The sequence below is a fragment of the Chionomys nivalis genome, chromosome 2 (genome assembly GCF_950005125.1).
Source record: "Chionomys nivalis chromosome 2, mChiNiv1.1, whole genome shotgun sequence".
NCBI classification, from domain to species: domain Eukaryota; kingdom Metazoa; phylum Chordata; class Mammalia; order Rodentia; family Cricetidae; genus Chionomys; species Chionomys nivalis.
The window spans coordinates 9,608,109-9,634,226 of NC_080087.1; the positions used below are offsets into that span (position 1 = coordinate 9,608,109).

Genomic DNA, 26,118 nt, shown 5'->3' on the forward strand with positions numbered 1-26,118 from the left:
CATGTATATGCATGATATGTTTGTAGGCGAGAGGTCAACTTTGGACATTGTCCATCAAGTCCCATCAACTTTTTTCTTTGATACCAGGCTGCCCAGTGACCTGAAACTCATCAAAGATACTAGGCTGGCTGGCCAGCAAGCATCTGGAACCTTTTTCCTTTCCGGCAAGGCAAGCACTTTACCAACAGAGCCATTATCTCCTGAGCTGTCCATGAGTTAGTTGTGACTGCCATGATGAATGTTCAAGATAGCTGTACCTCACACCATCATTCTGAGATAGCGGGAAACAATTCGAACAATTTGAGACCCTGGGAATGTGTCTGCAAAGGTGGCCTTGTTGTAAAACCTAGGGAAGCTTTTATGAGGTCTAAAGAAAATGTTATTGTCTTTCTTAGCCTTAAGCAATTCAGTGGGGGATAGGATTTGAATTAATTAACTACAGGTAAGCAGGATGGTTTTGAGAAACATTTTCCTAAACCAGAGCATAATCTGAGGCAAGAAACACTCTGAATTTCCCTCTGTCTTTTGATTTCTGAATACCATCACCATACAGTTACTTCTGTGACTAAATTTCTGAATGTCATGTTTCAGATCAAAGATGCTGAGCATTTTAGAGGTTCAGGGCTGGCGCTGAGCATGCAGAGCTGCAGGGCTGGTGCTGAGCATGCAGAGCTGCAGGGCTGGCACTGAGCATATCAGAGGTGCAGGACTGGTGCTGAGCATGCAGAGCTGCAGGGCCAGTGCTGAGCATGTGAGAGCTGCAGGGCTGGTGCTGAGCATGCAGAGCTGCAGGGCTGGTGCTGAGCATGCAGAGGTGCAGGGCTGGTGCTGAGCATGCAGAGGTGCAGGGCTGATGCTCAGCATTTCAGGTGCAGGGCTGGTACTGAGCATGCAGAGCTGCAGGGCTGGTGCTGAGCATGTGAGAGCTGCAGAGCTGGGCTGAGCATGCAGAGGTGCAGGGCTGGTGCTGAGGCTGAGATGCACGTTCTAAAGTGAGACACTGTTAAATGCAGACTTAAAACAGAAAATCAGGAAATGTTGGAATTTGTGGATTAGTAGCCCCTGGCCGTCAGTTTCATTGGGGCAAATTTAAGTTAAGAATTTAAGCTTACAGCATATTCCTTAAGTAGGAAACTTTAGTGGCTGCAGACGGAAGTAGCTGTGAATAAACAACATGTATTTTATGGGGTACAGTGTGCATATTCAATAGAGATAGAGACTGTGCAGTGTCCAAGTCAATGTAATTAGTAAGGTCCTGTAAAACATTTGTCGTTTCTTTGTGATGAAATATCCAAAAGGAAAAAAAAAAATCTCTTCAAATTACAAATAATTTAAAGAAAAATTATTGCTTCTCTGTAGGAAACTATTTTTCAATATTAAATTCTTGCTTCCATAATCTTTCATGGAAGAGATGTAATTGGTAAAGTAAAATGCATTATTTAGGTAAGAAATTAGCTAATCACAGTGTGTCTACATGGGATCTGCCTTAGTCTCTGTATTGTACTCCTTAAACTCTGATCTGTCAGTAGAAACATATACACGAGTGTGTGTGTGTGTGTGTGTGTGTGTGTGTGTGTGTGTGTGTGTTTGACCTCGTTAGATTCAGTGTTGCGCTCAAAGGAAGACTGAAGAGCTAAATCATATCTTGAGTAAATTCTTATAGAGGAGCACAATCCATTCAAAACACTTTGTCGTGACTCTGAGCCAATGAAAACAGTCCAGAGAAAGTCCAAATTTATTTTGTTTTAATCAAAATTTGACACTCTTCCTCTTGTTTCTAACTAGACCATAAATAAACAGGCCAGAGGGATTTTAGAGGTGAGTGGGCCTTAACCATAAAAATGATTCGCAAGATGAAAGATGCCAAAAAAAAAAAAAAAAAAAAAAAAGAGAAAAGAGGGCGAGAGGAGGAGGAGGAAACATTTGAAATTCAAATGATCAGAAGAAAATTGCAGACTAGAGCTAATGCTCCATTCATATGAAACTGGACAATGTTTTGTTTTGTTTTGTTTTTAATATTCTTGTCACCATAACATTCAGAGAACAAACTGATTCTTCTGTGGCCTGAAATCTCCTGCCTTCATTAGTTTGAAAAAGGTCTTACATGTTCCAGAATCTAAAGCACCAAGCAGTAAAGCAAGATTTGAATCCATACCCTCAGAAATATAGATTAAGTGTCTTTGTAAGTATGCAGTGTCTCTGGGGACAAGCAGGCTGAAGCCACTCATTGTACGTTCAGTGCCTGTTTCGGTGCTCCCAAACAAGCTCATTGCTCTTCCCACTTCTGACAAGTCATTTCCTCACAGTTGCCAAATCCTTATCTAGGCAGCTGCTCGCTGAAGTCCTACAAGACCATCTAAAGCTGTCACCTCCACCACTGCAAAACGTCTAGCTTCCAGCCAGTGAACAAAATACTGTCCCCAGACCAAAACATACTCATGGGCAGTAAATAATGTTGAAGCAGCAGAAAATTGAATACAATATCATCACTTATATGGTTTCAACCATCTGCTGTGTGATCTGTCCGTTTCCGAAAAGCAAAAGGATATTGTTGGAGTCGGGCCGCTTGTTGGTTTCCTGCTGCCGGCTAGCTTAGACCTGAAATAATCACACAGAAACTGTATTAATTAAATCACTGCTTGGCCCATTAGCTCTAGCTTCTTATTGTCTGACTCTTACATATTAATTTAACCCATTTCTATTAATCTGTGTATTGCCATGTGGTTGTAGCTTACCAAATAAAGTTTCTAGCATCTGTCTCTGGCAGCTCCATGGCTCCTCTCTGACTCTGCCCTCTTTCTCCCAGCATTCAGTCTAGCTTTCCCCGCCTAGTTCTGTTCTGCCCCTGCCATAGGCTCAAAGCAGTTTTTTATTCATTATCCAATAAAAGCTACACATAGACAGAAGGACCTCCTACACCAGGAGATGATCAAGCTAAACTCAACTTTAGCCTTTTAGGTGGGGGATGCAAAGTAGCTTGTTCATATCAGATGTGGGGTGCCCTTCAGAAAGACTTGAAAACTAAGCAATAATGTTTACATAATGATGGTGTCTGTCCAATCTAGAAATCTAATAAATTTTTATCTTGCTTAATAAGTAGAGACCAATGGAAAGCTAGATCACCAAGTCAGCTGAGATAATAATGGTCCTGAATGCTAGTGTTCTTAGATACAGTGGCAGTGGCTGGAGAGCTTCAAGGAGTTTCCCTCTCCAAGACAGCCAGGATATTTCTGGTGGAGAGCTAGAACAGATGATGGTAATCATGTGATTCTCCTAAATTAAATCCATGAAGAGTGCATCACACGCGTGTCTGTCTCTGTAAGCCCTTGTTTGTCTTCATTGTTTAAACTCAGTGTGGCAGGGCAGAAAAGCAATCACTGCCATTTAAATCCTAGCATGCCTGGCATATGCCTTCAGAAACGCTGTCAGCCCTTCGTGATGTAATTGAAGGCATCGGGTGGGCGAGAAGGAGTTTGGTCGCTGGAAATTCTGAAGGAATAAACACATTGTTTAACACTTGATGCATTAGGCAGAGTCACACCCTGGGTAGGCACTCAGGGAACAATGACAGTGATTGGTTCTTCCAATACTTGGCAGAATGTTCAGCCAGACCAGGAATCTGTTCACCTGCAATAAAGCAGATTTTTAAAAAGATTGTCGCTCACAGTTCCCCCTGAGAGGGAAAAACACAGCATGACCGTTAGGTTGGAAACACTTGACTTTTCCTTTAATCTATTTTACTTTTATTATATGTATTTTCTGCCTTGCATGTGTTTCTGTTAATTCTATGTGTGCCTAGTCCCTATGGAGGTCGGAAGAGGGCACTGGATCTCCTGGAACAGGTGTCACAGGTAGCAGTGAGCCACTGAGTGACTGCTGAGCCTCAAGCCTGGCTCCTCTGCAAGAGCAGACGGTGCTCTTAACCTCTGAGCCATCTCTCCAGCCCCCAAAGACACTTGACTTTTGGTAGATGAAATACAACTTAGTGTAAGTTTTGTCTTGCTAGGTAATGGTCGTGCATGCCTTTAATCCCAGCACTCTGGAGGCAGGGGCAGGCAGGTCTGAGTTCAATGCCAGCCTGGCCTACAGAGCAAGTTCCCAGACAGCCAGAAATACAGAGAAACCATGTCTCAAGGGGGAAAATGTTATGTCTTATTAAGTTGTGCCGAATTGTGTCTTATATGGCACAGAAATTATTCCAGCTCTTTGGGAATATTCAAAGCCAGCTGAGATGTTGCATTTAAACTATGGCTGATTTACACAGCAACCTCTACTTACTACCACAGAGGCACGTGCTTGCTCAGGCCCATGATGTCATCAGCAGTAGTTGCGTCATTGCCTGCTATGTGTCTTTCTCCTTGGAGCTGACACTTGGTTTGTGATCTTGTGATGTGAGATGAAGGTGTGAATCCACTCCTCTCTACCACTGACAAGTGGAATTTTTTAAGTTTGTTTAACTTATAAGAATAAATAGGAATTCATTGCTGGCTCTATCCAGCATTTATGTTGTCTGTCTTCTAAGATATGAAAGAACAATTCCAGGGCATGATTGAAATAGCCACATTTGAGCTGATTAAGTGTGCACATAATAGTCACATCCTGGACTCTCGGCATTAAGGCACAAGTGGAATTATTATTTCCTCCATCTCCTGAAATGTCTCCTCATCAAATGTTTTAGTTGTGATTGAATGTATTCAACGGTGACACAGTGACCTCCCACATCCTGCCATCTCTGTTTTTGTGAAGCATCTCCTCTTTGAGTATGGATAGGGCCTATGACTCCTCTCTACGTGGCGAGGCACCTGTGGATCCATAACTGTTGTCTGAGACTTTCCTTGACCACATGACAGAAGGCTGACTTGGCAGTCAGGCTCCGCTGGCTTGATGAAGGCCGCTTTGTCTAGTTGAGGGTCTTAGCAAAGCCAGGGACTATACGACACTTCCAGCCAGTAGGCAACACACAGCTGACACTGTTGGAGTTACGGCCACAGATAGATTAATTCTGCCAACCCTACATTATGTCTATGTATGTTCTGGTGGGTATTGGCAGGTGTTCCAGTTTAGGACCACTATGAAGAAACTTAAGAATATTCACATTTAACCTGTGGATGGGTTTTTATTTATGAATTATTGGCAAATACTTAGAGACTGGGCAGTTGAGTCCTATTTGACCTGCATGTAATACATATAGCAAGGATATCAGTTCACATCTTGCCATTTATATGTACAAATGTGTGCAGGCATGTATGTATGTGTATTCATGCATGTGTGTGGAGGTATAGTTGCTTTATATCTTACCTATATTTGAAATAGGCATTAAAATGATACTTTATAATGAGCATACTTATTTCATTTGTATCAATTTTTGTTACTCCATGGAATCTATAAGAAAGATAATTCTTATTTTTTATAAATATAGGTACAAAAAATTGGATGGTGTGTGTGTATATGCATGTTTTTCTGTCTGTTTTTGTGTATAGGTTTAGAATCTGTTCAATAACTATTTGGTGAGTTTAATACTATCTTTGTTCCCAGAACTTTCTCCTCCACCCCCACTTACTCATTATGTTTGCTGGCCTTTGCTGTAAGCACAGCTTTATGCTCTGAAGCAGGCATCTTTACATTTGTTGGAGGAAGATGAGCCCACAGAACAGAACTGTGTGACAAAGGCTTGTGTTTTAGCAGAGTTCTGTGCACCAACCACAGCTAGTGCCCTGACCACCTGATCTCTATGGAGCCATAGAGAAATGGAAACACAGAATGAATTAAAAATTACCCAGTAGAGTTCAGTCAATCCCTTAGGGATTAGCCTCTTGGAACTCAGCTATTGCTAAAAAGTAATAAAAAATAAATAAATTCTCAGGAAGCACTATTTTGAGAACTAAGAAATAATGCAACAGTTGCCATTTTTGAAAGTCAACAAATACTAGGCTGTGTGAAGGTATCATCCATCGCTGGTGTCCCCGCCACTCTGCCTGAAGGCAGCTTTCACCTCGTCAATTCTCAGATGTCGAGAGTTAAGCGTGGAATGGGTCAGCAGCCTCGGTGCAGACATATGGATAGAGACGAGCTACAGATCCGAGCCTCCATCTCGTCATCCTGTGGCAGATGGAAATGCAGGATACAGGAAGGACCTGGCCCTCTGAGTGCAGCTGCTGCAGAAATGGCCTCACTGGACTGAGCACCACATTTGAATACCAAATTTAATTTAGTTCCTTCAGTCTCATGTTTTAATTTAATTATATCTTAAACACAGCACATTTGATTGTGACATGAGATAGTTGGTACAAATACAGTTGAGAAAATTACCATGAGGATAACACAGTGAGCAGTGAGACTTCATGGTGCCATTTCAGAGAGTGGGGCTGACAGCCTATCTGAAGCAGCACTGCAGGCCCCACACGAGGAGGAGCACACCACACCTGGCTTTCCTCTCAGTCATTCAAGGAGAGTCTTCTTTGGACCTGCTTGGATTTTGTCCATTTTGTTATGATAATTGAATATAAAATAGGCCACTGAATGGTTTTATTTTTCCCTTAGTTGGGCATTTGGAAACCTAGTCAAGATGGCTTCTGCTTTAGTTTTGTAACTTTGAAAAATAACTCTGAAAGTTTCACACTTGGCGGGGTTTGGTACTGCTTTCTTCTCAGAAACATTTTTCTTATGCAGCCTGTAGATATGCTTAGTCAGCGTTATGGTAAAAATAAAATGCTGCAGATCCCGGAGTGGCTGCAGCAGGCAGCGGGTCATGAGACCACGCCGCAGGTCTCCCAAGTGGTGGCAGGTAGTGGGCAGTGGACCCGAGAGCACCCAATACCAGGCAGGGATGGTGCAGTTCCCTGAGTGGTTGCAGTGGGCCACGAGGGGCAGCAAGTCCCAGGCAGGAAGCTGCATGGTGAGTGAGAGACCTTCATGGGGCAGCCAGTCCCATGAGGAGAGACAGATGGATGGGCACACCACTAGATCACACCGCAGGTCTCCGAAGGTGGCTGGTCCCCAGCAGGGAACCACACGGCAGGTGAGAGACAGAGGGATAGGCACACCATGCAAAGTGAAGTTGAATATTTATTTAGTGGGTTATGGAAGGGGAGAAGAGGGAAGAGCAGAGAGAGAGGCAGAGAGAGTGGGGAAGGGAAGAAGTGGGGAGAAGGGAGAGACAGAAGCTGCCTTTAGGCTAGAAACTGAAGATCAGCTTGCCTTGGCAGTCAGGAAAGGAGTGGGCATGGCTTGTCTCTTAAAGGGACAGGACAGATGATTACAGTCAGGGCTCTGTCAAGTGCTTACCACACAAGTATGAGGACCTGAGTTCTACCTCAAGAACCCATGGAAAACACAGGTACAGTGGCCCACATATAGTCCCAGTATTTGGGGTGGGGGAAGGATGGAGACAGTGGGATCTCTCAGGCTCATCAGTGAGCACTGTAAAATATTACCTTAACTAGACAAAGATGTGCTACATTTGTGTTTTTTATGCTGCATGTGTGCTTAATTGGCACATGACTGACCTAATAAAGAGCTGAAAGGCCAATAGCTAAGTAGAGAAAGGATAAGCAGGGAAAATTGCAGAGCAAATGAGGAGGAAGTGAAACCTAAGCTCAAGAGAGGGGAGAAGAGAACAAGAGAAGAGAATGAGAGACCCCCTGGGGCCAGAATCCAGGCAGCCAACAGCCAGCTAGATGCAGAGATAGAAAAATAGTAAGAAAAAGTAAAAAGCCCTGAGGTAAAAGCCAGATAAAGAAAAACAGGTTAATTTAAGTAAGAAGAGCTGGCTAGAAACATGGCTAAGCTAGGCTGAGCACTCAAAGCTGTAAGTCTGTGTCATGACTTGGAAGATGGTTCATGGGCCAAAAGAAAAAACCTGGTATGGGAAGCATAGCCAAATTGGTGAACTCAACACCAATGAGAGACCCTGTCTCACAAAACAAAACAAACCACTCCTGAGGGGCACAGGAGGGTGACCTCTGGGCTCCACACATGTGCAGGCATGTGCATAGCATCTGCACACACATATTAACCAACATTTAAAAAGATGTGTTTAACATTCCACTTCATGCTTTTCTGTGGGGTTTTCATGGCTTAGGACAATTCCTGTGTTCTCTTGTTACTATTTCCACAGGCGGGATGGACCACTGCTTCCAATTATTGTCTCTCCTTCAGATTGCTCAGGGAAACAGCTCTACGTTTTTAATTGAAGTGACTTCTCCCTTGAGATCTAGGTCATAGTCACTCATGCCACCATATAAAAATGGAGGAATATTTTTGTTATAATCTTATGCAATATCATTTACCATGAAGATATTTGGGTGGTTTTTCCCATGAAGGCACTGACAGTAAATGCAGGCTGTGTGCCATGCCCAACTGAGGCCATGTGCTAAAGACCTTTAGTTGCAGATGCTACCATCTGAACTGTACATGACTTTGATGTGGCATGCGATATTATATTCTTTCTTATGCTTTTCAGTAATTAAAAAGTGTGAAGTCATTTCTCAGCACAGGAGCTTTATATAAACAGTACTGATCTGGTTTGGCTGGGAGGCTGCCGGTAGCTCCCCCCTGCTGTGGTGGCCATGAGAGAATCAACTCTAGTCAGCCAGTCACTGTAACAAGCACCTGAGATGATCAGCCTCTCAGGAGAAAGTGGTTGTTGGGGCTCACAGGGTCACAGGTGTGGTTTCATGGCCTGTCACCTCATTTCCAGGAGTAGAGAAGGGATGTCACAGAGTCTCCTTTAAGTTCTTCCCACTAATGACCAAGAGACCTCCTGCCTGATCCCCACCTCATGACATTCCCATCGCCTCTCAGCAGCCTCAACTTGTGGACCAAGCTTTTCATATGTGTGTGGGGGGGGAGATGCTTCAGAGCCAAACCATAGCAGTCATTCCTATAGTTCTCTCGATTGTGATGAGAAAGCCGGAGGGTGGGAGGACAGGAAGGTGGAGGAGTTGAGAGAGAGGGAGGGAGAGGTGCAGCTTCCAAAAAGCAGCCAAGTGATTCTTTGTTAGGACATGACACATGCTTCACATTTTCCTGGCCAGCGCCCACATGCCCTGAGCTCCTATATCCCCCACTCACAAGTCCTCTGTGCTCTAAAGATCTTTCTTTCCATTGTAGAAAATAATCACTTGGCACATGCTTGCCATGTAGCTGTTGAAGAAGTGTGCAAGGGTCAATTCAAATAGAACATTTTCTAAATTTAAGCTGAAGAAACGGAGGTCATGGATTTGAGAGAGTGTGACAGTGAATGCATGGAAAGAGGTTGGAGGGAGGAAAGAGAAGGGGTTTCAATTTTAAAAAACAAAATAATAATGTTTTCTAAAAACAGAATGAGGCAAGTTAAAGGTAAATCTGCTGTGAGATGGATGGCATGACTTTACTGAGCCTTTTCTGCTTTCAGGGAGGTAGAACCTGCATCCCAAAGGTGTAGGTGTTATGGACAAACTCACTTCTACCTTGTGTTTATCTCTATGTCCGAGAGAATTAGGTGTCACTTTTATTATTTACATCACAATGCTTTGGCTTGGTGTCATAAAGAAAGTAACAAATGTATTTTCCATGTGACCGTGTACAACATCTAGCTGTATAATGCAGGCAGTTCCTTACCTTCCGAGACTGCTGGGGCAGGGGGTTGCTGTGCAAGCATTTTGATTGATGTTTAAGCATTAAAAATTAAGATATCAAAGATTTATATCTGTGACATGCACAGTATCTTAGCTAGTGTTTCTATTGCTATGAAGAGACACTATGACCATGGCAACTCTTAGACAGGAACGCATTTAATTGGGTGCCTTACAGTTCAGAGATTCAGTCCATTATCATCATGGTGAAACATACTGGCATGCAGGTAGGCATGGTGCTCGAGAGATAGCTGAGAGTTCTCCATCTTGCTCAGGCAACAGGAAGTAGTCTGTCTCACTTGGCATGGCTTGGCCATATATGAAACCTCAAAGGCTACCTTCACAGTGACACACTTTCTCCAACAAGACCACACCTTCTAATAGTGCCACTCCCTTTGAGGGCTATTTTCTTTCAGACCAGCAAACAGAGAAGATTGCTCTTACATCTAGACTTTTGGGGCAGGACCTATGCATCTTAGCAGCAAATATATCCCACTTGGAGTGATCCATGTCTCTTCGCAGCTGTTGTCCAGGTGGAGTTTTCTTTTCCTGACTCATAAGGTATAAGGCGTTCAGAAGATGCCTCTGTGCTGCTCCAGAGAACCACTGCCCCCCTCCCACTCTTCTCCCTGTGAGCCATGGTGGAATGGATTATTTTTAAACCTACACAGTTTCCAGAGTCTCTGCTTGCTCAGTGATACTTGCCACTTGACATGACTTGGGAGACGAAGCTCAGCAGACACCAGGCTTGAGAGCATCTGTCCTTGGGAAAGATGACCATTGTGCCTGGAAAAATATCTGAAGCTGTTCCTATCAGAACACTCGGTGATCTCAGAGACGAAAAAGTCACAAGGCTGGGTGGTGGTGGCACGTGCCTTTAATCCCAGCACTCAAGAGGCAGGGGAAGGCTGATCTCTGTGAGTTTGAGGCCAACCTGGTCTACAGAGCTAGTTCCAGGGCAGACCCCTAAAAGCCACAACAAAACCCTATCTCAAGAAAAGAGGAAGAAGAAAAAGAAAAAGAAAAGGAGGAGGAGGAGGAGGAGGAGGAGGAGGAAAGGAAGGAAGAGAAAAAAGAAAGAAAGAAAGAAAGAAAGAAAGAAAGAAAGAAAGAAAGAAAGGAAGGAAGAAAGAGGAAAAAGTCCTAAAGATTTAAAAATGACTAATCAAGCTTTGGGTTTGCATTCAGAGTCAAGCAAAGAAAAGACTGGTAGATAGGGGAGCAAAGGATGACTCTGATTAAAAAGGTAAATTTTGTCACATTCCTCAGATTTAATTGGCTTTTTCCCAGTTCCTGAAAATGGCGATAAGTCTGCTATAACCACGGCTCATAGCCAATTGTGATTAAGAAATAAGCGGGATGCCCAGGTCCTTCTGAGAGTGTTGGAGCATGATACACAATGGGTGATTTTACATTTGTAACTGGGGGCTTCTCCCTTCAAATGCCACCAAGGGACTGATGAGAGTGATTGGAGCCCTGAATAGAATAGTTCTCTTGTCCTCCAAGTGTTTGTAGTTATAGCAAGAGGCCGTGCATATACTTAAAGCTCAAACATGCAGATTGCTTTACAGTAAGGATGACCACTTGTAAGGTCAAATGTATCCTCTTTCCCTCTCCCCTGGTTCCACTTTCTCCTCTCACATTTGCTTTCATAGTATTTAACTGAGTAACATACTTTTAGTTCTGAAATTGCAATTAAAAATTCTGCTTATGCCGGGCGGTGGTGGCGCACGCCTTTAATCCCAGCACTTGGGAGGCAGAGGCAGGCGGATCTTTGTGAGTTCGAGACCAGCCTGGTCTACAAGAGCTAGTTCCAGGACAGGCTCCAAAACCACAGAGAAACCCTGTCTCAAAAAACCAAAAAAAAAAAAAAAAAAAAAAAAAAAAAAAAAAATCTGCTTATTTTCACCAGTGTGGCTCTAAACCTGAGACTTAAAGAAACCTTTACATTTGGTCTTAAGGGTGAGTGGTGACCCCCTGAATAACTGGACATCTTTGTCTTGGTGACTAATTGTATAAATTGTGTCCTGATGGCCACCCCAGAAGCAGTAGCTCACTAAGTAGAATGGATAGGGCTGAGATCTGGTGTAGTAAAATGGCCTGAAGCAAAATCAGTAGAGAGAGGCACAAAGGGAGAGGGGCAGAGCCTTATGGGAGCTGTTGGGAGTTGGTCATGCAGACATTCCTGCCTTAGCAGATATTGGGTGAATCATGTCCTTCATCTCAGGCTCTGCAAACCACCCACATCAGAGGGAAGCACAGTACTGCTTCTCGGAATTCCAAGTTCCCAAAAGCTACCAAAGAGCCATTGAAACCTGGCTGTGGTAATTCAGGCCTCCAATCCCAACATGTGGGAGACAGAGGCAGGAGGACCTCTGAGTCCAAAGCCAACTTGGTCTACAGTCTACAGAGTGAGTTCCAAGACAGTGAGGGCTACACAGCAAAACCCTGTCTCCAAACAAAAACAAACAAACAACAAAAAACCAGCCGACACTGAAACAAGCCTGTGTTCTGCACGCCATGTCCAGGTTTAGCAGTGGCTTGTAGACTAATGGTTTGAGAGGTCAAAGTGTCTTACAGGTGGATGTTGACCTTCTACACATCCACCTGTGCTGTGTGCATACATGTCTGTATGCATGCATATGTGATGATCTTTTGTAGCCTGTGTGCTGTAGCATGTGTGTGTATGTGCGCACGCGCGTGCGCACACGCATATGAACGTGGGTGCACATGTGTAGGTCTGTATACTGGTGAAGAAACGCCAGGCTTAGTCTGGCTCTAGGCAGGGTCTCTGGCTCTGTGTACCATCACATGTCCCCTAGTTTCAGTTGTAAATTTTCCAAGTATCTCGGGCCTGATTCCTGGCACTGAAACGGTCCTTAGGCTGGCCCATGGTGACTGATTTACTTCCTGCAGTGTAAATGATGACTTCGCATTCCTTGCTCCTTCGTCCAAATGTCTCCCCACCTGGCTCCAGGCCACTAGCTGTCAGACCACCTGTGCTGGAAGCTCTGCCCATCCCCTTTCCTCCCTGTCATACTTACAGACACATTGCCTACCCCTGACTGTCTCTTAAGTCAGATTCTGATGCCAGCACCCTTCAGCCTTCTGCTGTCTGGGAGCTGTCATTCCCCTGTGCCGCTTTCCATCTCTTGGGTCCCCAATATACTTTTTGCCATTCCTCCATCTGATTGCTGCAATTATAGGTTAGAAACACTCTTAGACTTTTGAAGGAGTTACTGGAACTTTAGGATTTTGTGTTGATTTTTGTTTTGAGGCAGGTAAGCTGGCCATTTTCTCAGTATATTTGAGGATCTTCTGTTGATGAGACTCTGTGGCAGGTTCCCCCTGCCCTCTCTCCACCTTTGAACTCTTTTTTCAGTTCTCAGTCCCCTATGGCCTACAGGGCATGAGTTATCCTTTGCTGTCTACTGAGCATTTCCAGAAAGCATCATCAACTTCTGTGGCCTCCAGTCCCATTGGTTTCATGTGTTACTACACAGCTGATGTCAAGTGATACCTCAGGGGAGAAGTGTGCCTGTGCGTGTGAGTGTCCCCAGGACAGTGGGAGAAAGCAGTCCCCAGACATTCTTTCAACACTGCCCCTCTTTCCATGTAATTCCATGTATATTTCCATTTAAATATCCATATTTAAAATTGGAGTGAATTTAGGAAAAATCATTTCATTAAAACATGGCCACTGTTGTTTGTCAGTAATAAGGAGACCACAGCCTGGAGGGGCATGGCTTGAGCTGTTTCTCCCTCATTATTTCCCTTTCCCAACCTCCTCAGCGTCTGCACGCCTGCTCTAACACGGGTTTGTGAATAAGAACTAGGAGCCACTGTCACTGTCTGATGTAGCTGCAGGTAGCTGTGCAGCTCTCTGGTGATCTGGGTGGCTTCCAGCTGGTTAGTGCTGTATTCAAAACCTCTAAATAAAATGTATCATGCTCTTTGGATACTTTTAATAAAAGGAGGTTTACATTAATAATCACACACACGCACACGCACACACACACACACACACAAATAAAACTTCTTAGTAGAGAAGTCCAAAAAAGCACATGAGAAACAGGAAAACATGCATGGGGAAAGGGGGAGTCTGACATGTGATCAGGTAGCAGGACCTTGAGATCCAAGCAGACAGCATAGTGGCCACCCCGGCATGGAGGGGCCCTAAAATTACATGGAGTCAGGTCGTTTGTAACCTTAAAATGTTCAAGAACATTTTAAAAGCAAGCAAGCATGGGTGTTTCCTGCTGAGGACATAGGTGGCGGTACACACCCTTTCTAAGCATACACATGCCTGGTACCCAGAAGCCTCCATGTACACATGACATGCATTGGGTGTTGTTAGAAGATCATGTCCTTCTGCAGAGGTGTTGCCCCAGACGAGTCTATGAGGCAGCACTGATGTTTTCATTGTCCTTTGCTAATCTAATCAAAGGACTCTGGGTGCTAAAGTTGTGTTTTTGGTTAGTAGAATGGTGTGTCCAGTCCCAGGCTCCTCCCTGTGGACTGGGATGCTGCATATTCAGTCCCAGGTCCCTCCCTGTGGACTGGGATGCTGTGTGTCCAGTCCCAGGTCCCTCTCTGTGGACTAGGATGCTGTGTGTCCAGTCCCAGGTCCCTCTCTGTGGACTGGGATGCTGTGTGTCCAGTCCCAGGTCCCTCTCTGTGGACTGGGATGCTGCGTGTCCAGTTCCAGGTCCCTCTCTGTGGACTAGGGTGCTGTGTGATGTTAGTAGACCAGGTCTTCCCTAGCAGAACCCACATCCAGTGAGGGAACAGACACCCACCTCATCAGTCACGCCACTTGTTGGGAAGTGACACCTACTATAACGTAACGGACAGTGGGTAGGTCAGCTGCAGAGTGATGTTCCACTCTGGAATGACCGTCTGTACAGTTACATTCAGACAGGACCAGGGACTCAGAAAGTGGGTAGACCAGCTGTAGCATCCATCTATACACTCTGTTGTTGACAGAGGTTTCTGTCCCACCAGGCTCCACAGCCATTCAGTCCCAAAAGAAACACACAGAGGTCTACATTAATTATAAACTGGTTGGCCTGTTAGCTCAGGATTCTTATTAACTAATGCTTACATCTTAAATTAACCTATAGTTCTTGTCTGTGTTAGCCACTTGGCTTGGTACCTTTATCAGTGAAGCATTGTCATCTTGCTTCCTCTTGGTTTGGTGACACCTGCAGACCGAGTCTTTCCTCTTCCCAGAATTTTGCTGTTCTGGTCACCCTGCCTATACTTTCTGCCTGGATACTGGCCAATCAACATTGTATTAAATGAATACAACAGACAAATCTTTACATGGTACAGATCATTGTCCTTTAGCACTTCCTCACCCCCTTTTTTTTTCAAAACAGAAACTCTGAATCTAATCTTCTTTGTTTAGCTTTTCTTCCTGACCATTATTCATAACAATTTGTAACTAACACTCTAAACAAAGACAAATATCCATATTCCATTTTTTGGGAATGTGGGCATAGTTTTACAGGCTACTTCCTGCTGATTGGGGGCACTGATAATCTTATAGGGGCCTAAAAAAAATTTAGAATTTTGGTCAAGTCCTGACTGGAATATTCTGTGAGGCTTGATCATCTTAGCCAGCAGTCTTGAGGCTGTTCTGGATATAGAACTCAGACATCTGGGCCATCTGCTCCTATTGGAGATTTCTCAGGGGGTTTTCCTTGACCAAACCTGATTTTTCTTAACCCAGAATAAATCCAAAGCTTCTAATTTCCTGTTGAAACAAAAACAAAACCTTCTCTCCAATGTAACATACCTTTTGACTTAAATTTTGAAGTCAAGGCATTTCAAAATATATATGTTGGTTTAATCAAGCAGCATTTATAAATGTCTTTTAGCAGCTTTTGCTCCTTCCTCAGCCATCAAACAATTCAAAGACAAGAGAATAATATACAGTATCCAGACTCTCTGTGTATTTTTCATCTTTATGTGGCTTTATTTTAAACTCTAGTTTTTTACTTTTATTTTTAATTTTTGGGTTTTTTTAATATTTATTTATTTATTATATATACAATATCTATCTGTGTGTAGACCAGAATAGGGCACCAGACCCCATTACAGATAGTTGTGAGCCACCATGTGGTTGCTGGGAATTGAACTCAGGACCTTTGGAAGAGCAGGCAATGCTCTTAACCTCTGAGCCATCTCTCCAGCCCTAATTTTTGTTTTTTTGAGACACGGTTTCTCTGTGTATTTTTGGCTATCCTGGAACTCACTCTGAAGACCAGGCTGTTCTTGAACTCACAGAGATTTATGTGCCTCTGCCTGCCAAGTGCTGGGATTAAAGGTGTGTGCCACCAAACCTAACTACTCTTTTTCTTTCTTTCTTTCTTTCTTTCTTTCTTTCTTTCTTTCTTTCTTTCTTTCTTTCTCTTTCTTTCTTTCTTTCTTTCTCTCCTTCCTTCCTTTCTTTTTTTTCTTTTTTGAGGACTTTATCCTTGTTCTTTTCTCTCCAAAGCTTACATATATTTTTTAACACACTGTAAACCATTTAAAGGTTTGTTTGCTTGTTTGCATGTTTGTTTCTGAATCGATATTTACTGTATATCTCTCTTTTTCTGATGTCATGAATCTTTAATTTGCTAAACAATATGGATAGGATTAAAGCTGTGACTTCGATGACTGGGTCTACCCTTTTCCTTAGCTTTCTGAGAGTCTAGCCTCAGGGGGAAGGTACTTGCCAGAGCCATGTTTATTGCCACAACTCTATGTAGTTTAAAGGTCCCACCCACCACCAAGAAGCATGCTGACGGCTATTCATAAACAGCATTTAAGTGTTTGGTGGTGGGCCTCTTAAAAGAGCTGCAAAACCTCTCTTAATGAGATGCTTTCCCCTAGCAAACAAAGTCCACGCTAGAAAATGTTGCTACCAAGAAGCTGTGCTTAACTCTGTTCTTTTGTGTCTAGAATTACTTCCCAAGCTCTCTCAGGTTTTATGTGGATGTAGTTGTCCCTGTTGGAACCATTTGTTGACAGAGGTTTCTGTCCTGCCTGGTCCTACAGGCGTAAAGAAACACACAATGGCTTACATTGATTATAAACTTTTTGGCCTAGTAGTTCAGGCTTTCTTATTAACTAATGCTTACAACTTACATCTTACTTATCTGTGTTAGCCACATGGCTTGGTACCTGTTATCACCAAGGCATTCTCATCTTGCCTCATCTTAGTTTGGGTTTTTATTAAACCAATACAACTGACAAATCTTTACAGGGTACAAGACCATTGTGCCACAGCACTATGTAGTGCTGTCCCACACCGGAATGGCCTTTGTACAGCAACATTCAAACAGGACCAGAGACTCAAAGGGGGGGAGGAAGGAACCTGTTTGAGCCAAATAACAATGAATTCTTGTATGTTTATGTGGACACTTCTGACCCAGCATAGCCTGCAAGAACATCTGGGAAAAGCCCCCACTACATCTGTTAGCCACACTGTGTGGATCACCGTAGTCTTGTCATTTCACTATCACCCTGTGGTTCCAAGGGGAAGGCTTCAGGATGGTCTGGGGAAGGGCATTTGCATTTCTGTTGTATGCCGGATATGATGATTTTACTTGTTTATGTTTTCCACAGGGTCCATCCTGCTGGGAAGATGTCTTAATTCCAAACCGGATGAGTGGCGAGTGCCAGTCTCCAGACTGCCCTGGAACCAGAGCAGTAAGTCTCTGACTAAATTAATTACTTATGAATTTAAAATATAACTGCTTTCTCGGGGTTTACTAGGAGATTAGGAGAGAGGCCAGAGGTGTCAACTGACTTCCTGCATCCAATGATCCTGTAAGAAATAGGTTAATGTTCAGATGTGCTAGCAATGCTTGCCAGACTCTCCCTGTGCTGTTAGCTTCACTGTCACTTCCCCGGTAGCAGCCACTTCTGGTGATGTACAAAGGCAATGAGGAGAGCTCGGAGTGGGAGAGGAGCTGTCCACCAGGGTGAGCACACAAATTTGTTGTCCCTTGCCAAGTGCTCAGCCTGAAAGCATACCTGCAAGTAGCATTATAAGGACCGAGCATGTTATATCTAGGAATATGTGTGTGTGTGTGTGTGTGTGTGTGTGTGTGTGTGTATACATATATCATATAGATGTATGCATGCAATAACAATTAGTGGAAAAAGTGGCCTTGAATTTGCTCTGGTTCATGAGATCTTATCTCAAAAACCAAGGTAGAGAGTTATTTGAGGATGACATCCAGGTTAATCTCACATGTTCCTATTCTCATGCTTGCCCACACCTGTAAACATGTACACACACACACACACTCAGGTTGAGTGCTCAGTTCCCAGTACTGCTCGCAGCTCAGATGCCATTTGCAAGCCCCATGTTTCTCCTGAGAATCCATCCAATGAGATAGAAATTGGGGTTCCTGCAGCCTCTTCTGCTGGGTTTAATTGTTAAGGAAGCCCTTACTTCCCAGAGACAGTCAGTCACAAACATGTTTTTAACATACAACAGACAATGTCTGGAAGACCACAAGCATCATAGGATGTGCCTGCTGGGAAGCAGGAACATAGACTCAACTGTGCATTTCCAAAGTCACGCTGAAATGTGCCCATTTAAAAGCCTTATGGTGACATTCTGAGGTGATTAAAGAAATGTCAAAGAAGATCTGGTTCTGAGCCTAGCAAAAGAAAAATTAGATAGAATGCCGTTTTTTCTCCCCGTCCTGTAGCTCGTGTTTCTATTCCACACCAACCAAATATTCATCTTTTGGTTCATCTCTTTCCCCTCTTGCTGCTTTCTGAAGTGAAGGGAAGTTAGACTGTAGTGATGAGGAGCGGCAGGCTGCATCCCACCACCCGGCTAGCTTTATCCAAAATAATTACACGGAAACTGTATTCTTTTAATCACTGCCTGGCCCATTAGCTCCAGCCTCTTATTGGCTAGCTCTTACATATTGTTCTAACCCATTTTTAATATTCTGTGTAGCACCACGAGCTGGCTTACCAGGAAAGATCTTAACCTGTGTCTGTCTGGAGTGGGAGAATCATGGAGACTGTCTGACTTGGCTTCTTTCTCCCAGCATTATGTTCCATCTACTCCGCCTACCTAATTTTCTGTTCTATCAGGGCCAAGCAGTTTTCTTTATTAATTAACCAATGAAAACAACAGATAAATACAAGACCCACCTCCATCATTAGACAACGCATCGTCACTGATGGGTTCTATGACTGAATTGCTGCTACTGCCTTTTCTGTGTGCCTGTCCCTCTTCACAGCACACACTTCACACACAGAGGGCTCTAAAGTTTTCTCTCACGCGATGCTTATCGTTGTCAGCATGTTTATATCATTTGTGTAATGCACTACGTTCAGGCCAGTCGTTCTCTGGCTCTGTGAATTTCTGGAGCTGTGAACACTGTCACGGCGCCAACACAAATGTCGGTGTTGGTTCACAGACTGTCACAGCCAGTTGGCAGTTCATATCTTCTCTAAGGAGCAAAGTCTGTCAACAGCAATAGGTACAGTGTTTGAGCTGAATCGTTACATGGGCCTGCTCTCACCAGTCTGCTTGGTGATGGCAGGGATCCTGAGGGTGGGGAGCAGCGGACAGACAAGCATTCTCCATCACACTGGGTTCCAGACCACAAACAGACTCTTTATGAATGCAAAGGCCAAAGAAAGAAATCTTAAGAAAAATGATGATCTACATGTCAATCACAAATCATGATGCAGCCTTGTGAGTTTCCCACTGCTGTAAAATTAAAGTATATTGTTTTTAGAGCAGAATTCTTAAGTATAATTAAGTATGCATGTGTATGAATATGTATAATTATGCTATATATAAAACAATAGATGTGATTATATATAATTGTGAAATGTGTGAGTGTTGAGATATATATGCATATGTATATACATATACATATGTATCAACAGATGGAATGATGAACAGGTAGAAAGAAAGATGGTTGGTATATATATGTATATATATATACATATATATGGTGTTTATCTCTGTTGTATATGACATCTTGAACTCTATATATTTAAAATTCAAAAGAGCAGAGTTCCTAATCTATTCCTAATTAGTATTTATCTATTTAAATATAGTTTAACTAGTTCACTTTCAGTAGCATCAAGATTTAACCTCAGTTATTGAAGTAATTAATATGGAGACTGAGGAGATGGCTCAGTTGGTAAATGCTTGTGCTACAAACGGAAAGACCTGAGCTTGATTCTCAGAATGCACATTTTCAAAAGGCCATGTATGGTATCACATACTTGTAATGTCCAGTGCCAACAAGGCTGAGAAAGTAGATTTCTGAGGCTCTCTGGCCAGCTAGCCACCTACTTGGTGAATTGTAGGCTCAGTGAGAAATCCTTCCCTGAAGCAAAAGATATGGACAGCATCTGAGGATGGACACTGAGATCCACATGTGTAACGTCATAAATGAATGCAGACAGATTATAAAAATATATACAGCTTTAATGAGGAAATAGACTTACAGGACCACAGGTTCCTGCGGAGAACAGGAAAGCAGAAAAAAGGGCTGCTGGGATCATGCCCAGCAGATTTATCAATAAACATTAGCCCGAGGCGAACACGCCCCCTAATGGGTGGGGCTTATCCCTACATCTCCCCCTTTTGTCTAAATAAGACAGAACTAAACCAAATACAACTATATACAATAATAACAAATAATAAATATAACAAACAATATTGAGAACAAAAGTTTTGCTAAACATTCTATCTCAAGGAGTCTAAATAACAGAGAGAGTAACTACAATTATATAATCTTCAACTCTGTCAAAGATCTGAGAAGGGAATAAATATTACTTAACAAACGAGAGATATCCAAAATGTGCAACAATTGACAGAGACAACTGACTACCTGGGCAATCACCCAAAGTCTCGTTTGCAAAGTTGAGTCAACCAACTTTGGCTAAGGCCTAACATAACTGACATACCATTCTTAGAACTATCCTACCCTGTTTTGGCAGGATAAGACAATCCTGTTTCATCCACTTCTGGATATTCTGTATCTTTGTCAGTAGTTGAGGTGTGGGCTTTTCTTAACCCAAAGGCCAGTTCTGCCAAGAAGACAAGCTCCCAGTGGAGTGTCTTTGGTGTTCAACGTTCTCTCGGGAGTAGAGTGGCGTTGCCAGGAGTAAATTGTGTCTCATTGGCACAGAATTTTAGGTTAGATTAAAGGCCATTTTCTACAGCTCTTTGAAGAGGCTGAAGATCATACTATCTATACTAAATATAATCTCTATGTATCTAAAAGACCTGATTAACCTAAAAATAAATATGACAAACATATAATTCTCAATACCTATCTAACTTGAAGACTAAAAGAATAAACAACTGTGCAATATATGAAGACAATGATCTTCAACTGTAAACAATGTCATTATATAAATAGTATCAGAGGTAGAAATGTACATTGTAATATGGTAGCTGTATCAATACAATATAGACAAAGTTATAAGCATACTCATACAAAAATAGAGGTAGGAACACTCACATTCAATATATCAATATACAAGAAACAGTACCAATACAATTTTCTATAAACAGTAATTCACAAATACCAATCATCCCATAAAACCAGTTAATCCCCCCTTTTTTTTTTGAAAATACCCCTAATTCCATAAAATATCACCCCATCCCCTCAACCCTAAACCAACCACTAAAAGATGTCCCTAACACTGAGGGCAAACTCTGTTGGGAGAGGGGATGTCATCCTCTAAGATTGCTTCTAGCTGACATGGGGGCAACGTTCTTCTTAGGGGGTCCTGTGAAAGCAAATGATGGTAAAATTCCCAATTTAACCTTTGACCTAAGAAAATTGTAACTAGTCTCTGAACGTTTTGAGAAGGTCCGGCCAGAGTGTTATCAAAAATGTGCACCATTCGAAATTGTCTCTTGTAGTTGGTACCAAAAAAACAGGTCTAATATTAGCGCTTTAAAAAAAAATTCATGACGTCATAAAAACCAGATTGAGTTGATGTCGTGGGGCCCCATCTTCATCCTGGGAACTTCAAAGATTACTGTAGGAAAATTTGTTGCTTGTTATGGGAAATTTAAACATTAACAACAAGGACATATACTGACATATAAAGAAAGACATAGATTTGAGGAAAGGCAAAGAAAGTTTAAGACATACGTTGGGCGCCAAAATGTAACGACGTAAATTAATGCAGACAGATTATAAAAATATATACAGCTTTAATGGGGAAATAGACTTACAGGACTACAGGTTCCTGCGGAGAACAGGAAAGCAGAAAAAAGGGCTGCTGGGATCACGCCCGGCAGATTTCTCAGTAAACATTAGCCCGAGGCAAACAAGCCCCCTAATGGGTGGGGCTTATCCCTACACATGTGTCCCCTGAATCCGCATACATGCACACAAAGGAAGATGTGGACAGCATCTGAGGAAGGACACTGAGATCCTCGTGTCCCCTGAATCCACATACATGCACACAAAGGAAGATGTGGACAGCATCTGAGGAAGGACACTGAGATCCTCGTGTCCCCTGAATCCACATACATGCACACAAAGGAAGATGTGGACAGCATCTGAGGAAGGACACTGAGATCCTCGTGTCCCCTGAATCCGCATACATGCACACAAAGGAAGATGTGGACAGCATCTGAGGAAGGACACTGAGATCCTCGTGTCCCCTGAATCCACATACATGCACACAAAGGAAGATGTGGACAGCATCTGAGGAAGGACACTGAGATCCTCGTGTCCCCTGAATCCACATACATGCACACAAAGGAAGATGTGGACAGCATCTGAGGAAGGACACTGAGATCCTCGTGTCCTCTGAATCGCACACACGCACACAAAGAAAGCAACACATAAAAATGCAGTTCACCCTAGCGCACTTTAGACAGGGCACACTGCACTGACTCAGGTGTACAGTAATAGCTGTATCTTATGAAGGAGCGTGGCATTTGTTTTGAAACACACCTTAGCCTTTCCCAAATAATCAGCTTACAGGGAATTTTCTTGAGATTAAAAGTGGACACAATCAATTAAAATTTTCTGTGCTGGTGCAATTAATTCAACTTTGGATATGGCCAAAGGCTTCACATTTGCTATGCATATTCCTTTATATTTTTCCTTCCTTGGTAGTCTTAACAGTTGAGATCATGTCTGTACTGTGTCTGTCCATCTGTTGGAGAACATGTGTTTACACACACATAGGTTAAGAAGAACCCAGAGGTCCTGATGTCTCCCCAAAGGCATGAAGTCTATGATCAACCATTTCCCTGGCATGCCCCATGGTCTCAGTGGTATGTCTGTGTACATGAGTCATTTCTCGGGCAGCTACACTGTGAAGGGACCCCAATAACCCAAATACATGCTCACGCATCAGTGGGAGTGTCTTGCCAGGGCCCCAACAGTCTCAGGGGAGCGCGGGTCAGCTGTATGTGGAGGGTGGCAGATGAGAGCAGAGGCAAACCAAACGAGAAATGGACTCGTTCACTCCCCTTTCGTTCTGCCCTGTGGCTCCACAAAAGACAAATGCTCACTCTGCCCTTAGACTGCTCTCCTCAGTCATATTTTCTTAATTCTAAATAAAATTGAATTGTGAAAGCTTCGAAGTCAAACTCAGATGATGATTGAATGGTGTCTGAGCGTGACGAAATGTTCTCTGTTTTCTGACATGCTATTTGGGTGACAAACTAGAAACTTCTAAGGGCATTTTTCAAAAACCAATCAAGTATTCAGACTCAAGGGCAGCTTATATCTAAACCAAGTTTGCAGTGCCTGATAAGAAAGTTTTCTGTTCTTTTCTGAGTTGCAGAGTTATTTTTATTATGATGGAACTGGATATCATTTAGCAAATTTGAATAAACACCAAATTTCTGTTCATATATGAAAATGTACTAATCTAAGAAGTATTGTTTTAGCGTACTTTTTTGAGAATTTCATAAAAATATGCAATTCTTTTGATCATTATCACTCCCCACTTCCCCCACTGAACTCAGAAGTGTGGTTTTTAAAGATGCAAGAGGAGGTTAGGAACCTTCAGAAATCTGCACCCCTGTGGCAAGTGTCTCCGTGTAGCTCACACCGCCTTAGCGTGGGTGAGGAATTCACTTCTATCGTCATCCAAGCAATGTAGCAACCCCATAGTGCTCGAGTGCTAGGGAAAAAGAAGACAGAAAACAACAACAACACGAAAAACAACTCTTTGCCGCTGTCGCCAGGAATCCCAAGTTCTTCTTATTTTTGATGTCATGTGTCTCAGCCCTGTATTTTATGCTCTCCTTTGGATATGAAGAAATAATGTGTCCGTGTTACCACGGTAGTGTTTGTCTTAATTAGGATTTCCGTTGTGATAACAACAACCATGAGGAAACATAACCCTGGGAGGAAGAGTGATTTCGTCTTACTCTTCCAGGTAACAGTCGAGCAGTGAGGGAACTTAGAGCCGGAACCGAAGTGAAGGCCATGGAGGGGTGCTGTTCTCCTGGACCACCCAATATGGGCCAGACCCTCTCACATCAACCATCAACTGAGAAAATGCCCCCACAGACTTGCCTACAGTCCAGTTTTATGAAGGCATTTTCTCAATTAAGAGTCTTTCCTCTCAGATGACCCTACCTTGTGTCAAGTTGACGTAAAAGTAGCCAGCCCAGTGTTTTAATGTGAGAACTTTAAATCTTCCACTAATTCTAGATGCTTCAAATTTTTCTATTAATGATTCTAAAACTAGAATGTCATTGGGGAAAGAAAGACATAGCTTGATTATTTCTTAGACAACAAAGAGTTAGCAAAGGAATTCCTCATGATTCCTCATGATTGATGAGTGAAAGGAGCACCTCTGGATCGGCAGGTTTCAGATCAGAAAGATATATTTATCTACCGGAAGGGTGGCAGACGTATGAAACTACTTTCTAAATAATTATAACTGAAATCCTGAGAGCTGGCGGGAAGCTGGCTCTCATGTCAGTGTTAACAGCACTGAAGACCTCAGATGGGGTGGCAGATGAGACATAAATGAGACTATCAGGGCTTAGGAATGTGACGGAGCCCTGAGATAGCCTCAGCGCGGACACACAGGAGGCCGATGGAGTGAGAAGGACAGAGGGAAGCTGTGAGAGTAATGGGCGGGAGAAAGAGGCTGGGAAAGAGCCCTCCTGGTCCTCCAGCGGGTGACTGATGGCTAGAGAGGCCCGCACTTCATCATGCCTTGATGGTGGTCATTAAGGAGCCCTCATCTCTCTCGCTCGGGTCAAACTCTCTCAGAAAGTTATCAGGAGACCAGAGTAAATTTATTTTCAAAAGTACACACTGATTTTTTTCTCTTAAAGCCAGTTTTCCAAACAAGATTTAAAATGGGAAGTGTTATTATATGGATGATCAAATTTGAATAGATTCCATGAGTTTATGACCCACACATGGGCAGCACATCGGCTTCTTTGGTTCTTCAGATTCTCACAGCCTCGGAGGTCCCAGGCAAGGATCATGGCCCTTGATGCTTACAGTTTGGGAAAAGAAACTCCAAAGCGATCTTTTTAGCAGAGTTTTCTTTGGGTGAAGACAAAAAAAAAAAAATGCCTAAAGTTTAGAACAAGAAAAATATAATTTGTAAAATCTGTGTCTTTCCACGGAGAGAACTATAGCTACCATCCCATAGCACGGTTGATTGTTAGTTACTGTCAAACAGCAGCCACAGCCAAGACTGGTCTTGGAGAAGGGTCTGTGGGGGAAGAAAGGACAGTGCTCAAACTGGGCAGAGCAAGGACAAGAGGGAGTGGTTAAGACAAAGTGTGTTTTCTGTGCCAGGCTGGGGGTGGAAATGAGACTTTCATACACTGCTTTCCCAGGGGAGAGGAATCCAGTGTGCCCCACATCTAGACAGGTGATTGCACCATGACCTAAGTGTGGGTGAGGCTGAGCCTGAGCTGACCCAAAGGGGCATCTCCGTGAAGACAGAGCAGAGGTCAGCAAGGTCCTGTAGCCCGGCTGCCAGGGAAGCACAAAACGGTGCTTCTGGGGTTGAGAGAAGGGGAAATCCCAGAGCTGGCTGTCAGAGACTGGGGGTGACGGCTGAGCTGGGGAACAGGGAATTTCCACCGCAATAGCCAGGCAAGAAGAACACATTCATCAGGTACAAAAATTGAGGGGTGCTAGGGATGGGAAGTTCAGACTCATTGGGTGCACGCATTTCCACTGACGGCTATTGTTGGGGAGAAAGCCAACACTGTCAGCTCTGCCGCAGCCCTGACCTACGCTGCTGTCCTGGGGTTTGTCAGAAAGGGCAAAGGCACAGGATGTTCAGAAAGCAAGATGGGAGAGAATTCAGCCTGCATTATGCCGGCTCAGCAGGACCAGCCAGAGAGGGTCTGGTCAGTGGGTAGGAGTCTGGCTAAAGCTATGGAGGGAGACCACAGCCGAGGGTGCGACTGGGAAATACAATAGCAGAGTGCGCTTCCTCCTGTGTGTCTCCTCTGTCTCCTACTTAGTTTGGGAGAGGATTTTTATGTCATGGACTC

General features: G+C 43.3%; 1 protein-coding gene across 2 annotated transcripts in view; it reads left to right on the forward strand.

Moving 5' to 3' along the window:
• Nucleotides 1-26,118, forward strand: part of Prkn (parkin RBR E3 ubiquitin protein ligase) — a 1,199,352-nt gene that overhangs the window by 589,340 nt on the left and 583,894 nt on the right. For both annotated transcript variants that reach the window (XM_057763084.1, XM_057763085.1), the window contains exon 5: nt 17,232-17,315. In XM_057763084.1, coding sequence (XP_057619067.1) covers nt 17,232-17,315 — 84 coding nt within the window. The remainder of the gene's footprint in view (nt 1-17,231; nt 17,316-26,118) is intronic.